The sequence below is a fragment of the Mastigoproctus giganteus genome, chromosome 14, assembly GCF_048544385.1.
Source record: "Mastigoproctus giganteus isolate SK-2022 chromosome 14, ASM4854438v1, whole genome shotgun sequence".
In the NCBI taxonomy this organism is placed as follows: Eukaryota; Metazoa; Arthropoda; class Arachnida; order Uropygi; family Thelyphonidae; genus Mastigoproctus; species Mastigoproctus giganteus.
In genome coordinates this window covers 92,057,558-92,074,916 of record NC_143588.1, presented here as the reverse complement: position 1 = coordinate 92,074,916, position 17,359 = coordinate 92,057,558, and the positions used below count along the sequence as shown (strand labels likewise).

Genomic DNA, 17,359 nt, shown 5'->3' with positions numbered 1-17,359 from the left:
TGAGGTTTAGATTAGATTGTAGAAATTTTCTTTTAGCCAGCAAGTCATTGCTTGCTGAAACAAGGTGTCCTTGCAGTTCCACAGCATGACCTGTGTGAGGAGGGAAGCATATAATTTACATTTTCTTATCTACTTTTTTTTTTTCCAGTGCAGAAAAAGCCTGTGACTTCTTGCACAATATGGTGAATACTATTACTGTTGATTTTGACCACTTTTTAATTGTATCTATCTCCTAATTCATAAATGGAAGTATCCTTCAAAGAAATTGTGGCGGCTTTTGGAATACAAAGGATGATTTACTCCATCTTATCAATCAGTTTGCATTAGTGGGTGTATCCTTACAAGAAACTTATTTAAATTCACAAGTGTATCCTAAATCATGCTATCTTCAGATGAGATAAGCATAATAACTTTCCAATCTTGAGTACTGTATACAGGTCTGGAGGCCTCATTTCAAGAAGGATGTAGAGCTGCTGGAACGGGTACAGAGAAGGGCAACAAGATTAGTAAATGGAACAAAGGGTTGCTCTTACGAAGAAAGGCTTAAGTTTTGCAAATTACAGAGTCTGGAGACTAGGCACCGGCGAGGTGATCTGATAGAGGTGTATAAGGCTTTGAATGGTTTGAGCATGCTCAATGCCAATGGGATTCTTCATCTTTCTCAGAATAATCACCTCAGAGGGCATAAATTCAAATTGAGGAAGGACGGATGTCGGATTGATGTGCGGAAATTTGCCTTTGGCCAGCGAGTGGTTGGTTGGTGGAACCGACTTCCATCACTTGTTGTTGAAGTTGATAGCCTAAACAAATTTAAAGCTCAACTGGACAGGTATTTCGAACGAACGGAGGGGTGAAATGGGAGTGGGTTTTTTTTTTTTTTGGCTGATGCTGAATAAGCTTGCTTTCTTGCATCATATGCCTCTACTAATGCTAATGCTAACTGTGGAGGGGTAGCAGTTCTTAGAAATTTGTTCCATCCAAACATGTTTCTCTTCAGACTCATTTTGAAGTAGTGGCAGTATGCATTGTAATTTATATCACTCTTGAAATAGCTTTATATAACTCTCCTAATTTCTCACTCTCCTCAGATGACCTAGAAAATCTAATAGGTCAGCTGCCATGCCTGTTCTGCTTACTTAGGGATCTCCATGCTCATCTGCTGTGGGGATCTCCAACAATCGACAGGAGAGATATTCTAATAGAATCCCTGCTTGACACTTAACTTCCCTGTTGAAAACTGGTGAACCTACCTATATCCATTTTGCTACAGGACCCATGACTACACTATCCCTTTCAATCTCTTCTAACGTAGTGATCATTGCTGATTCTTTGCAAACAAACTTGAAACACTGGTAATCTCACCTTCTCTGCAGCACCCCCACTTGGAAATTTCATAGGGCACACCGGAATGAATATGCCTCTTATGTTCAGTTTGATGATGATATAATCCAGTCCAAGCCCATAGATAATGTCACTGAATATACAGGGCGATTCACTACCAGTGCGACAAACTTTCAGGAGGTGTAGGGGGCACAAAGACGAATCGGAATCACATAGCATTGCAGGGTCCAAAATGCCTTCGTCATGCGGTAGAGGACATTGAACGGGAGGTCGCGTGAACAGCGATCCCGCTGGAAGTCAGCATTTGCGAACCGGTTCCCGAGGCCGGTAGGATGGACGAGTATTCAAACATTGAACTGGCCGACATGCACCTCGCGTATGGATCTGTGGGCTGTAATGGGCGCGCCGCTCTGCGCTTGTACCAGGAACGTTTCCCGCACAGGCGTGCTCCTCATCATATGATTTTCACACACGTGCACAGAAGGTTATGTGAGACTGGTTGTTTCACGAGAGGTGTCATGAATTGAGAGCGAACAATGAGGACGCCAGACAATGAGGAGAACGTCCTACGTCTTGCAGAAGGCAATCTGAGTATGAGTACTCTAGCGATAGGCCAACGATTGGGTATTTCCCAATCCACTGTATGGAGGATACTGTCAACAAACCAAATGAGTTCATACCATCTGCAATGCGTCCAATCATTGGAGCCTGTGGATTATCCACTCCGGAGGACTTTTGCTACTTGGTTTCTTCAACAGAATCGGTTCGCAAATGCTGACTTCCAGCGGGATCGCTGTTCACGCGACCTCCCGTTCAATGTCCTCTACTGCATGACGAAGGCATTTCAGACCCTGCAATGCTATGTGATTCCAATTCGTCTTTGTGCCCCCTACACCTCCTGCAAATTTTTCGCACTGGTAGTGAATCACCCTGTATACAGCTAACCAGATATTACAAGCTGCTATATCTGTAATACCAAAGTCATTGCCAGGAAAATGCACCCACAGCAGTTACTGGTGGAATCAGGAATGTATGCACACTAAACATGAAAAAAGTGAGCTTGGAATTTGTTGTGCAAATTTCCTACAACTAGTAACCAATTAACTTTAAAAGACTTTAAGCCAGGTTCTGCCAAATAAGAAGAAAAAAAGAAATATGCGTGGATTAGTTTTTCTTCAACTACTAACAAAGACAGACAGCAGACTCATCTGGAAGACAATCCAAACAGTGGCAAATACATGCAGTTCCCAGCCTCAATACTGAACTGGAAAGGGTAGGAATTGTTCTCACAAGCAGAATAGTGAATACCCGAGCTAAATTGTTTTTTTTAGTATATTGGCAGTGTCCACTTACAATCCAGTTTTTCAACAAATTAAGGCATCTGCAGAACAGCATAAATCTACTTCTCTATAGTGGTATCACACTTATACAGCCAGCAATTACATCAACAGAACTTTAGAATCTCTCGGTAAAACATCCAGTATTCCTGTTCGTCCAGCTGGAGTCTACTGCATAATGTTAAACAACAAATCATAAAGCTCATTGTTAAATTTCTACAATTGAATATTTTTATAAAATACTCCTGGCATCACTCAATTGTCCTTAGCTTCCCCAAAGCCAGGAAAGGATCATACATTTCCACATAATTACAGGCTGATTAGCTGTTTAGAGAAGATCTTGGGAAAATTGGTTCACAGGCAGCTAATATGGTTCCTGGAAACTAAAAACTTGCTAAACAGTAATCAGTACAGGTTTTCAGAAAAATTGTTCCACATTAGATTTGATGATCAAAGTAAACATCCACAATATTTTCATAAGGAGACAACTCCTGGTCACAGTTAATTTCTATATTGAGAAAGCCTTCAGTACCACCCGGTGATATGATGTTTTTTAAGATCTTTATTCTTTTGATTTGGGAGGTCAGTTACCCCAGTTTATACAAAACTTTGTATGCCACAGATCATTTCAGGTTAGTTTTCTAAACAATTTGTCCAAATCATTTAAACAGGAGGTGGGTGTACCATAGGGTTCCATTCTCAGTACAACTTTATTCACGGTAAGAATTAAAAATGACATGGTATTCCAAATTCAGTTGAATCATACATGTTTGCTGACAACCTCATCTCTGTCAGTCACAAATTATGGATACTATTGAAAGGCATCTTCAACTTTCCATAGCTGAAATAGAATCACGTGCACTTTGGAATGGGTATTCCCTAGCAGAAAAGAAATACACTGCACTTCATTTCTTTAAAAAAAACACAAACTACATCCAGATCCAGAAAAATATTTAAAAAACTTTTTTAAGTTTTTAAATATTGAAAACTTTTAAATATTTAAAGGGAAAGGGGGTAGTACTAAATACACCAGCTTCTGTTGCAGATGAACGCAACAGTTATTTTGCATCGATATTTACAAATGAAAAACCTTTTGTGGCAATGGGAAATTGTGGGAGCGAAGTTGAAAAATATGTAATTAATGATATTGAAATTTCGCAAGATTATTTAATGAAAAAACTTTCGAGCCTACAGGCCAGTAAGGCTCCTGGAGTTGATGGAATATACTCTATAATCTTAAGGGAGGCAACAAGTGAGTGCATTGAACCATTGAGGCTAATTATGTGAGCAGCACTAGACTGTGAAGAAGTCTAGTGCTGCTTTTGTAAAGGGAAAATCATGTTTAACAAATCTGGTTCGCTATTTTGAAAGGGTCACTCATGAGCTGGATTTAGGGAATAATTTCGACATTGTTTATTTAGATTTCAGCAAAGCTTTTGACTCAGTCCCACGTGAGTGGTTGCTTTATAAGCTGGAACAGGTTGGAATCACTGGGAAAATCCTTAGATGGATAGCAGAATGGCTTCAGGACAGGAGGCAGAGGGTTGTGATAAATGGCTATTCCTCAGATTGGGTTGATATAAGAAGTGGGGTTCTCCAAGGATCAGTATTAGGACCACTGTTGTTTTTAATTTTCATAAACAACATCGATGAAGGGATAGAGAGGGCGTGATGTCTAAATTTGTAGATGATACTAAAATTGGTAGAGTAGTTAATGATCACTGTCAAGCTTCAGAGAGACCTAGATAGACTTCAGGAATGGTCAGAAGAATGGCAGCTATGCTTTAATCCAACAAAGTGTAAGGTATTACACCTGGGAAACAGTAATCCCAAAATAACTTATTCACTTGGTGGAGTTCAACTGAACCCAGTACTGGAGGAAAGGGACTTGGGTGTTACGATATGGTCAGACATGAAATTCTCTGAGCATTGTAAACAGGTTGCAAGGAAGGCCCATGGCGTCCTATTGATGATCTATCGCACTTTTGCAAGTAGAGATAGGGATGTGATAATCCCATTATATTAGGCTTTTGTTAGATACACTTGGAATACTGTGTTCAAGTATGGAGACCACACCTAAAGAAAGACATCGAGCTTCTTGAAAGGGTGCAAAGATGGGTAACTTGCCTGGTGAGATTGGCAAAAGGGTGTCCTTATGAAGAAAGACTTCGAATATGTGGGTTGCAGAGTTTGGAAACTAGACACCTTAGAGATTTGATTGAGGTGTTTAAGGCTCTGAGAGGCATCAGTAAAATGAATGAGGACAAAATTTTCAAGATTATAAATGATGCTAGAACTAGGGGACATAAATTCAAGTTATGGGTGGGAATGTTTAGATTGGACTGCAGGAAGTTTTATTATAGCCAGCGAGTTATAAATTACTGGAATAAGTTGCCTACATGGGTGGTAGAGGCTGATAGTTTGGGGAAATTCAAAGGTCATCTGGATACCTTCATGTCAGGGAAGCGCATAGGATGATAGGTTTAATTTCCTTTTATTTTTATTTATTTATTTTATTTTTTATTTATTATTATTTTTTTTAATCATTGTTTTATTCAGGTTTTTTTTTTTTTTTTGGCTGGTGCAGCATAAGGCATAGGCTTTCTTGCACCATGCGGCCAATACTAATACTAAACCAATCTTATTCCTTCTACTAACAACTTTCGTTTATTAGGCTTATATTTAGATAATTAACAACTTAATTTTGCACACATATTGCTTACCTTCAGACAGCTTGTCTACAGAAATTGAACACCCTAACAGCCATCTCTGCTATGTCCTGGGTGCTGATAAAGGCTCCCTCTTATACCTCTATAGTACTTTAATTTGGTCCTGCTTGGATGATAGATTGCCAGCCTATGATGCTGTAAGGAAACATTTCCCAGTCCATGGCCTGTATATGGAGGCAAATGAACCCTCTCTGCACCTCAGGAGAAAATCCTTATTATGTAACTGTGCTGCAAAAATTAAAAGTATTCCATCTCACTCTAGCTGGAAGTACCTGTTTGAACCCCCCCCCCCCCCCCCCAGTATGCTATGCTATATCACAATAAACCTAATGAAACCTGCCCTGCAGGATTTTGATCGGAAGAACTTGTGCGCAGTTGGGATATGAACATTGCTACTCCTGGACTCCATTCTGACCTCTGTGACAATTTATTTCTACAATGAGGGAAATGTTCCCTATCAAACAACTTTTAGCAGCTACATGAAGTATATACCTTGGTAAACTCAGAGAAATTGCATATCTATACTGATGGTTCCAAAACAGATGCAGCTGTGAGTGCTACAGGAGTTTCTTCCTCCTGATTTGTGTCAGCTGTGTCTCTTCCTACTGAATGCAGTATTTATACATATCGCAGAATTTTACTCAATAAAACTAGCCCTAGATAACATAAAAATCGCCACTTCAAGCAAGCTGTTGTGTGTGTGTGTGTGTGTGTGTGTGTGTGTGTGTGTGTGTGTGTGTGTGTGTGTGTGTGTGTGTGTGTGTGTGTGTGTATATATATATATATATATATATATTTAAATAATGGCTTAAAAGTTTAACACAAAATAAGAAAATAAATAAATATTAAGCTATCATTAGAGGCAGCAAAATGCACATCCTCCACATGAAGCCCAGATATATCCGATAATTCAAAATAAAACAAAATAAAACATAAGCCAGTAGTATGACCAAAAATGTAGAGCGAAAAATTAACACAAAAATAACGTAAAATAAAATAAACCAAACAGAGGGGAAAGTAAAGGTAATAAGACATAAACAGTAGTTGATAGTCCCCTATATAATTTAGCACTTTAAATCCAATTAATAAAACCGATATAAAATTTAAAATAATGCCAATTATAATATGATTTAGCGGTACCCCCCCTCGAAGGTACCAGTTCCGAAAAACATGAAATATCACCAAAAAAGGGGTTAAAAGAACTACTAAAAGAAAAACAAAATATCAAATAATAGACTGACCATTATCGACAGAGGACCACGAGGACCACGAGGCCAATAATGGTCATGGAATCGCTGCATTTCATGTTAAACTTTTAAGCCATTATTTAAATATAAATCAGTGGTAGTAGTGGGTTGATATGCTAAATAAGCAGCGCCTGTGCCGCCATCTATTCCTTTCTTTTCTTTTATATAAGCTGGCTAAGCTTGCATTATGTCAGTGGTGTGGCTCTGATCTAGAGTGCTGTCTGTTCTATAAATTATTTCTCGCTTCATAAGGACCACTGCCGTGCAAACCCTCTGCATTGGTGGATCGATCGGAGGAGGAATGAGTTGTTTGGTTCTTCGATCTTTTCGCCTTTGTGACGATTTGTATAGCGATTGAAATGCAGCGATTCCATGACCATTATTGGCCTAGTGGTCCTCTGGGGCATAATGGTCAGTCTATTATTTTGATATTTTGTTTTTCTTTTAGTAGTTTAACCCCTTTTTTGGTGATATTTCACGTTTTTCGGAACTGGTACCTTCGAGGGGGGTACCGCTAAATCATATTATAATTGGCATTATTTTAAATTTTATATCGGTTTTATTAATTGGATTTAAAGTGCTAAATTATATAGGGGACTATCAACTACTGTTTATGTCTTATTACCTTTACTTTCCCCTCTGTTTGGTTTATTTTATTTTACGTTATTTTTATGTTAATTTTTCGCTCTGCATTTTTTGCCATACTACTGGCTTATGTTTTATTTGGAATTATCGGATACGCGCATGCACGCATGCGCACACACACACACACAGACTCCTTAAGTGCAGTCACAGCCATTCAGTTTACTTTTTCTCCCTCTCATCCCAAACAGATCCAATTTAGATTATATTACTATCAAATGTCTAGTCAGATGGTCACCTTCTGCTGGATCTCTTGTAATGTTGGCATCCCAGGGAATGAATGTGTGGACTGTGTTGCTAAACATCCAGACACTGGATTTTTCTGTCACTTGAAAGTGCCCTACACTGACTAAAAATCCATTATTAAAACAGCACAAGGAATATCATTGGTCTCAACTGTGGCAAACTCAAATCTATAATACACTCCTGAAGATTAAAAAAAAAAAAAACTGCAGCTGTGAACATCTAGTTTCAGGAGAAGCTGACGAGAAGTGATTCTGGCAAGACTCTACATCGGTTATTCTCATCCAACTCTTCTGTATTTGCTTATGAGAGAACCCTCCTCAGTATTCTTTCTGCCAGCCGTAGCTTAGAATCATGCATATCCCCAACAGTCAAATATCCAGAAATCCAGCTTTAGCTCTCTATCCTACTTACAGGAACCATTAACTTTATCACAAATCCTTGGCAATGATGCAGATTTTGAAGAACTGTTTCACTATTTGAGATAGGAGTGCTAACAAGTCGAGAATCTGTGGTCACAATGACCACTTACAAAAACTTGTCAAGAAATGGCTTTTGGGAGTGCATCTGAGTGGGGCTCATTGATGACTTAGGTGTGTATGTAATAAATTTATAATTGTCTCAGATCATCATAACATGAATGATTTAGTTATAAGTAAATCACAAACAGGAGGCCCTTGTGCCAAAAAAACCCTCAAATATGACAACAGAAATCCACGTACAAAAAAAAAATATTACGCCAAGCTAATGTTTAAAAGCATATTGTACTGGTAAATAATCCTATGGCTGTACGTCAATATAAAATGTGTATTTTATCAGTGAAATTTAATTTTTAGTGCAGCTTGGACTTAAAAAAACTTCATTTTTTAGAAAAAAATCTTTTTTGCCTGTTTTCCTCCTACCTACAAATACCTAATCTCCAGCTTTGTAAAGTTGACTACTATCAAATAGTAAATTTCTCATCTGTTTCTGTGAGCAAAGTGACTGAACACAACCAATCTCCAGCTGCTTGAGCCTGTGACCTTTTGTTTGCTCTTGTTCTTTCTTACTCAACAAACAGTAGTCTTATTTTTGTGCTTTTGTTAATAGTTGATATTTTCTTTTCAAGCATTACTGATGAATTGAATGAACAGCATTAAAATTCTCTTTTGGGATTTTAATTATTCTTCCTTCTGTTCTTTTTTATATTTTAATCCTTTCACATAAAATTTTATCTAAATGGAATTATGAGCTGACTTTCCCCATTTGATAAAGATTTTCAGTATCAAGTTTTCTCATTAATTTCTTTAATTAAAAAACTTAAAATACTATATTCAAAAATAAGTTAAACGTGGTGTGATCAATGGATGTCTAAATTAAATCACTCTTAAACCACATAAGAAAAGTACTGCCGAATGCAACAAAAAGAAATACTGATTGGTAGTTTCAAGTGGCTTTAAGTTATATGCTGTAAGTGTGAACTGTTTTGTGAGCTACATAATGGAAAATTTTAAGACTGAGCTGCATTTTGTTGTACACTGTTGTATTCAACGTGGTAGGAGTGCTATAGAGATTGTGAGAGAAATGGCAGAAGTTTACAACAGAGATAAGTGTTTGAAGAAAACTGCAAGTTACAAAGATGCATTAAACAAGATTGAGAATCTGGTCACAATGACCACTTACAAAAACTTGTCAAGAAATGGCTTTTGGGAATGCATCTGTGAGTGGGCTCATTGATTACTTAGGTGTGCCATGTGCCGAAGGAGATTATTCAATAAAAAAAAAAAAAAAGAGAGAGCACCAGCAGAGCTCAGCAACATTGATTAAAATTAAAGTATGCCCATTCCATGAATTAAATGATCAATCTTCATATAAAACTGCAAAATAGAAGGGAACCAAATAAACAAACAAGAGCTTGCAACTCATCTAGGGGAATGAGCAGTAAAAGCATATTAAACAAAAATACATGCATAAATATGGATAATGCTCTGTAACCAAGAGACTAATGGAATATCCAAATATCCGTAGTCACTTTGTTGTAATAGTAGGCCATGACAGAAATGTAAGTGTTGAGAATTTTTACATTAGAAGATATCCTGTGATGAGGTTGTTACTGTAGTCCCTAAAACTTTTTTTTTTTTTTGTTATTTCTCTTAGTGGGTATTTTTTTCACTTTTTGATGATGCAAGGATGGGTTCCAAGTATTACCTTAGGCAGCAGTTGCACCGTCTGCAGTATCTTATTCTATTTTGATTCCATAGTGAATGCAAGACTTTGCTTATTTAGTTTCCCCGTTTATTTTTACTTTTATTGTTTGCTTAATAATTTAGTTTATTTAATTGTTGGTAGCAGGTAACACTTAGCATCTCTTGTTTCATTCTGCATTAGTTTTCACATGTGCTATAAGAGTTTTGATTTAGATGTCATTAAATATGTTAGCTTCTTAGTTTTTTATATTGTTTTTCCCTTGAGTAACTTAGGTACTATAATTCCTTATGTGCGATAGTGCATTTTTATTCTTGAAATTTATAGTGCATTTTTATTCTTGATTCACTTTAAAGGTCATAAAGTTCCTTCTCCTGGTGTTCCTGGTAAAAAGATAGCTAGTCACAAAAGGAGAAGAAATTATGCATCTTATGAATGTGGTGCCAAGATTGTTGCTTCAAATGCAGAAGCAGAAAGTACAGGCAGGATTTTGAATGAATTAGTTGATGAATACATGTTAAATCCATGCAAAGCTAAAATTTGGTTTGTTATTGAACTCTGTGAGACAATTCAAACTACACTGGTAAGTTATTTTTGAAATTTGAAATTGTGCAGTGATATTATATTATTTTAAATATAAATACTACTAGAGACTTACTTCTATTGAATTAAAGTAACCAATCATTGCAAGTTATTGCTCTTTTTTACGTGCTTTCTGGAATAAAGTAGACTGGTGAGATCATTCTCTGCTTGCACGCATATATGTGTACACACCTGCTCATGTACAGACACATGCAAGGATTCTCTTTAATTATAGGGACAGTGGCATGTTTTTTTAAATGACTTTACACATATTACTATGCAAAAAAAAAAGTAAGTTGCTTGTTTATTGAATCAGTTGTATAGGAGCAAAAAAGTTGCAACACTGTTATTGTTAATTTTTTATCATAAAATAAAATATGATATTGAATATTTGTATGATAAGTATAAGCTGAAATGCAGATTATCAATTCAATAACTACCATTCAGATTAAAATATACTCAGAAATGCATATAACAATATTTTTTCAGTGTATAATACATCCAGGTATTGTATTATTACCATGAAAATGCAGATATTTCTGTGCTAACCGTTTTCAAAAATAAAAAAAAAAAAAACCTGTCATAGTATAAATGTGAAGAGTTCTATTATTGGGATGGTATGTGATATTCAAAGAGTGCCTCAAGGTATGTGAAGCACTTGCTTATGGCATGCAGAACTGGTTGCTATGATGGTTCCAATATGCATATTGTGTGAGTATAATATGAATGGCAAATTCTTTATAATTATTTAAAATGATTAGTGATTATATGCAAGTACATTAGTGTTTGACTGTTCATATTCAGCTATTTATTCTTCATATTTCTACAGTTTGATAGCTCTCCCCCCCCCCCATACAATTTATTTCAAAGCATAAGTTAGGACATAATTATTTGAAAGGTTTTATAAGGTGAATCGTATTTTAAAAATATATTTTAGATGAAACAGTGATGAATACCTCGAGGAAATTAGAAAGTGACTAGCCAAAGAATGAAAGAAGCACTGGTTGCAGCGTCCAGGTCCAAAATCTCAGAGATGAATAAGATCTTCAAATGCACAATTAATGGCTTCTGCAAGATTATATTAAAGTCAGACGAACAACCAATAATGCCAGACATAGATCTGAAGTCCAGAATGAGACCTATGCTTTAATCCAACAAAGTGTAAGGTATTACACTTTAATCCAGAGTAAAAAGAGAAGCAAATGCAGCCAGAAATTCTAATCAAATAAGTTAAGTAAATGGAAATTGAGACAAGAAATCCAAAATTGAAATATTGAAAATGCAGTTGTGCTGCAATGACAGTTATTTGTGAATTTTTTTAATGACCTGAAGAAAAAATTTGTTGATTGTTTGATGGAAAGGCAAATTAAAATTGAAATTCAGACAAGCATGTGCAGACTTTCTTCATGTATGTATGTGAAATCAAGTTCATGTTATAAACATTTCAGAGAAAACAACTTACAATAGTGCTATTTCGTTTTGCTTTAGTGGTTACAAAAATTGTTCATATATCTGGCTTAGACCATATTGGTTTAAATTTCATGATCAGGTTAGGTTTATCAGGCTTACTAAATGTTTCATCACCTGACTGATGGCAACTGTTGGAAATTTGTGCAGTTGTATGTGTGCAGATGCTTTTGATGTGCCTTAAGATTGCCAAGTGATCTGTCTGAGGGCAAATTTACACACTTAATTTTTCCCATCATTGTATCATTGGTTATACAATAGTTATGTTATAAATATCATTGTTGGAAAGGCATTTAAATATACATTTTGGTTTTTTGTTTATTATGTGCATGGACATACTCATACATTCTTGTTATTAGCTTCTAATGTCTAGTTTTGCAACAGCTGTTTTACATACATCGCATTTGTTTTGATTTATCTTTTCATGGTGCTTAGTGGTGGTGTTTTTTTTTTTTTTTTTTTGTCACATATGATGGCCTCATTGTAGTTTTGTAAGCTTTAAAATTGGTATTGAATTTATTTCCTATGCCACTTTAATCACACACACACAAATATATAGGAACTCCTTGGGCACCTCCATAGCCAGTTGGGCAGGAGCAGCAGTGCATAGCACACGCTTCTTGATTAGACCGGGGTTCGAGCCCGTGACCACCAAATACGGAGGATGCGGAAAGGTCAGGGAATGACCACCACATATCCCCGGAGCAATATAGCCTTAGTTGCTAATGATCTAAAAACCAAATAACAACAGGAACTCCCCGACTTACATAATACTAGACTTACACAAATTCGACTTTACGTAAGTTTTTACAGCTGGTACAAACCGAAAAAAAAAATATGGAAACATTTTGCATCTGTAGAGATAAATGGAGGTATTGTGAAAATATTGTAATGTGAACCCAATAACATTCTGGCTTTTTTTTTTTTTTTTAATCCATTCCAAGTCATTAAATTCCCGTTATAAGAATCCATATGTTCCTGTTATAAGAATCAGTTTTGAATGCCTTTGTGATAGTTTTCTAAAAAGAAGTCACAACCAAAAAACAATTTGCATTTTCCAGTTTATTGGGCTTTTCTGTTTAGCACAATTTATTATAAATGGGTAGTAAACTCTGTCTTGTTGCATTTGCAATAATATAATATGGGATGTAACTTTGGAGTTTAAGATGCTATTAGTTTGGCATCTTAAACTCCAAACTTACATCCCACTCTAATATAAAAAAACAGCAACTTTTGGACATACACAAACTCAATAAGACTTCTAACGTCATCATGCAAAAGGCTGACAAAGGAGATACACTCGTCATTCTGGACAAAGACTCCTACACAGAAAAAATGGAATCAATTTTAGCCGATCAGGACACATATATAAATGACGGTAACTACAATATCACAAAACTCAAAAACAAACTGGACACAATGCTAAGGAAACTCAGACAGAATAAGGAAATTAATCTTTTTACATTACAACAAATAGGAATTCGCAATAACATCCTTCCTCACACGTTCGGGATTACCAAGTTACATAAACCCGGCTACCCATTAAGACCTATTATTTCTTTCAGCAGATCAGCTTTTGCCAATTTATCCACCTTTCTTGTCAAAATTATATCACCTCTCACCAGATTCTCTACATTCAAAATTAATAACACCAATCAATCTTATCAAAAAATAGATAATACTGTAATATCTGACGGAGACAAATTAGCATCCTTTGACGTCATATCCCTTTATACTAATGTACATATCCCTTTTACTCTGCAAGCTTTACGGGAATTCTTAACTGCAGAGGATACTTTAGCCAAACGCACTTCCCTTTCTGTCGACTGTATTCTTGAACTCACCACACTTTTATTAGATGCCAGGTATTTTAGATTTAACAATAAAATTTTCCAACAAACATTCGGGTTACCATTGGGCCTGGACATTTCTGCCCCCCATCCGAAATTTACCTAGCCACTATCGAGAAACAAATTTTACAACCCTTTCCCTCTGAAATAAAATTATACTTATGCTATGCCAATGACACCCTAATTATAGGCAATAGACCCATCATTAACAATCTCTTTTCAAAATTTAATTCGGTACGACAGGCTAAAACTCACCCTTGAATTTGGAATGAACAACCAGATCAATTTTCTCAATCTCACCCTCTATATAACAGGTACAAAACTATGCACAAAGATCTTCAGAAAAAGCATGCACACTAGCAAGTACTTACATTTCTCTTCACACCACCCCCTCAGCACTAAAAAAGCCGTCTTACACAACCAAATTCACAACGCCTTAAAATTCAGCTCCTCACAAGATGACCTACACAATGAACTTCAATACCTTACCGAAAAATTTCTAGCCAGAGGTTACCCCCCTCAACTCATCCTAAATACAATTTCCACCACCAAAAAATAAAATTATTAATCCAACCGGACACAATAACAAAACCAACACTCGTATAATCCTCCCCTACCATAGTGAACTTGCAGGACAATTCCACCGTATTTTTAATAACACAGATATTTCTCTCGTCTTTTCTGCTTACAATAAACTAGGATCTTTTTTAATTCCTATAAAGATACACACACTTATTCCACCAGCGATCTTAATAATATAATATACCTCATAAAATGTCAGCCAAACTGTGACGCCTGTTACATTGGCAGCACTACCACCAAATTCGGTTCTTCCAAATCCTCCAACACCCACGCATATTACCATTTCAACAGTTTTAGAACAAGTCAAGCCAGTACAGAACTCACAATTCATGCCCACACCCCTCTCATCGACTCTGCTATTTCCGTTATTAAACTCAAATCTAATTATAGAATTCTTCAATATGAAGCACCCGTGATTGAATGGTGTTGACATCATTCTAATCTTAAAATTATTAACGCCAAACTCCCCTTCAACCTTTCACCAGCTTGGAACCTTTCATGGTTAAATTTCCCACATGTCAAAATGCATCACAAGAGTATAAACTTAAACCTTTAAAACAACACGCGTTCTCTGCCCATTCAATTGCCAACTGAAGACATTATTATTTAATGAAAGTCCTTCGTAATGACTATTGGCCTCATCGTATTATTTTATTCAAGCTTTCAAATTACTTCTTCCCTCTTCAATGACAACCAAGGATCGGATGTGTCCTACTCCTTGCGCTTATTTTAAATTCCGTTTTTCTTCATTTCCTCCCTTAGTTTTTTAGCTAACAATTCAACCTAAATACTAACCACCTCTTCTCAATATACCACTGCAGATTTATTCAAGGTGAGTACCGTTTTTTAAGCAATTGTTATTCTATTATTAGTCCACCAATACGGTATTATAAGATTTCTAATCTTTTATATTGTACCATGCTATCTTAAACATTAATAAAGCCTGGGCAGAAATTACTAAAAGTCGTTTAAATGGTGCATGGAAGAAATCCCACAGAATGTAAAAGGCTTCGAAGGGTTTGAAAAAGACGAATCGTATGAAGAGGTTACAGATAAGATTGTAAAGGTTGCAGAGCTACTTCAGTTGGAGGCTGCTGCCAAACACGTGGAGGAGTTAATAGAGGAAGAATAGAAGGAATTATCTAATGAAGTACTTATTGACTTGCAGACAGTGATAGTGAAAGAAGAAAATGCTGACGAAGCTCAAGATTGAACCAATGAGGAGCCGAGACTCTTCATCACCAGAGAGATGGCAATGGCATTTCGTGAAATTGCATCGGCAATGGCGAGTTTTAAGAAGATGGATCCTGACAACGAATGATTCTTAAAAGTTAACAGAGGGGTGAATGATATGCTTGCTTGCTACAAAGAAATCTACAATGAAAAGAAAAAGCCATTGTCCAGTCATCCATTAATGTTCTTTTGTAAGGTTGAGCGGCCGACCCTTTCTAAATCTCTGCAGCGGTGTTCTTATCAGCTGAAGACGTCGATTCTGGCAACAATGCTCGGGAGATAAAAGTTACTGACGTTATGCCTGTCTCCTCCTTTTTTTTGTAATTCTATAATTTTTGAAATTTTTTAAATTGCATGCTTTTATAATTTTTCCTGCATGTGAGATGAAAAAAAAAATTGAATAAATACAATAAATAATTCTATTTACATGTTCGTTGAACATTTCTTTTTTGATTCAATCAATTCAGCGAGCACAGTTGCAAGTTCTGCGAAACGTAACCCTTATTTTAATCGGGGAGTGGCTGTATATATTTATTATTATTATTTTTTTTTTTACTTGTAATAGTTCAGAGGTAAAGATATAAGAAAGTTAAATTTAGTTTGAGAAAATAATGCTACATTGTATTATGTTTTTCTGGCCTATGGATCATATTGCCCCTCTAAGTGTGACAGTGATTATTGTTTGGCTTAAGCTCTTTAGAAACGACTACATTTATTCATGAGTTGACAGCACATTCTGGTTATACACCAGATAAAGTGAAATAACTAATATTATTTAATTTAAAAAATTGAAGGAACTATCAGGACCGATTTCAGATCTGTTTGGTCTGTTATTAGACAACAGGTAGCCTGAATTAGCAACATTGTGTCAAGCGGCGAATAAATATATCAGATATAAATGAGCAGCCAAGCAATATTTGGAAGAAAAAATTCTGATTGAAAAAGTGATTTATGTGTATAATAATAATCCCTGTTTAGTGGAATGTGTTGGGTCCAGTGTATATTTGAATAGTTAGAAAATAATGCTAAACTGCATTATGTTCTTCTGTATTTACTTGTCTAGAGAGTAAGCCTAGGCTTCATTTCTTTAGAAACAGTTACATTTATTTGCTAGTTGATTAGATCAACTAGTGGATAAACATAGGCTACCTGTTATCTTGTGAGTGACCCAAATAGGTTCAAAACTGATCACAGTAGTGCCTTTGAGTTTTTAGTGAATAATGGATTCACCTGCTGGGTGATGTTATTTGATTAAAAATGATATTAGTTACTTTAGGTTGACTTTTGGATAAAGGTAGTAATTTCTAAAGAGCTAAGCCCAAACACTGTTGCTGGAACAATATTATTCCTGAGCATTAAAGGCAGAAAAGCATAACATTAATTCCTCAAACTATTCCAATACCTGCATTAAAATAGCATCCTACTTCTTTACTTGAAAATTAGGTTTGATCACAATAACTATAAACAGGACTGATAATTTGTTTATTCTGCATGAGACTGTTCAGATAAAGCCTAACATTTCTGTTCCAATCACAGTACCTTCACTGTGGAAGATCACTGGCAAAATTGTCTTTTTCTGAATTAGACCAGAAATTTTATGCTTCATTTGCATGAAATTAGTTTTATGTGAAATAATATTGTTAGCATTTTCAGTTATTATGATCAATATTAGTGCTCATGAAGTTGATGGTCCTTTAAAAGCATTTTGTAAATTGCAAAGTGAAGCAGTTCCAGTAACATTTCAAAACTGAATGTAAAAATGTGTTACTAATAATTAATACATTATAAATATATAAAATACTAAATGTAACTAGATTGAAATATTCCTCTAATTTGAATGCAGCTAGTCAAACTGTGTTAATTTCTCCCAGATATATAAAAGTAATCATTTGCTAAAGTTCATCTTTTTCCTGCTTATCCTG

General features: G+C 35.8%; 1 protein-coding gene across 4 annotated transcripts in view; it reads left to right on the top strand.

Annotated features, from left to right (window-relative positions):
- The window catches only part of LOC150075356 (SUN domain-containing ossification factor), a 196,935-nt gene that overhangs the window by 122,988 nt on the left and 56,588 nt on the right, over positions 1 to 17,359 (top strand). For all 4 annotated transcript variants that reach the window (XR_016547908.1, XM_090389015.1, XM_090389017.1 and 1 more), the window contains exon 6: positions 10,080 to 10,306. Coding sequence is in view for 3 of the 4 variants with exons in the window: in XM_090389015.1 (XP_090245141.1) it covers positions 10,080 to 10,306 (227 nt within the window). In the remaining variant the exon portion in view is untranslated. The remainder of the gene's footprint in view (positions 1 to 10,079; positions 10,307 to 17,359) is intronic.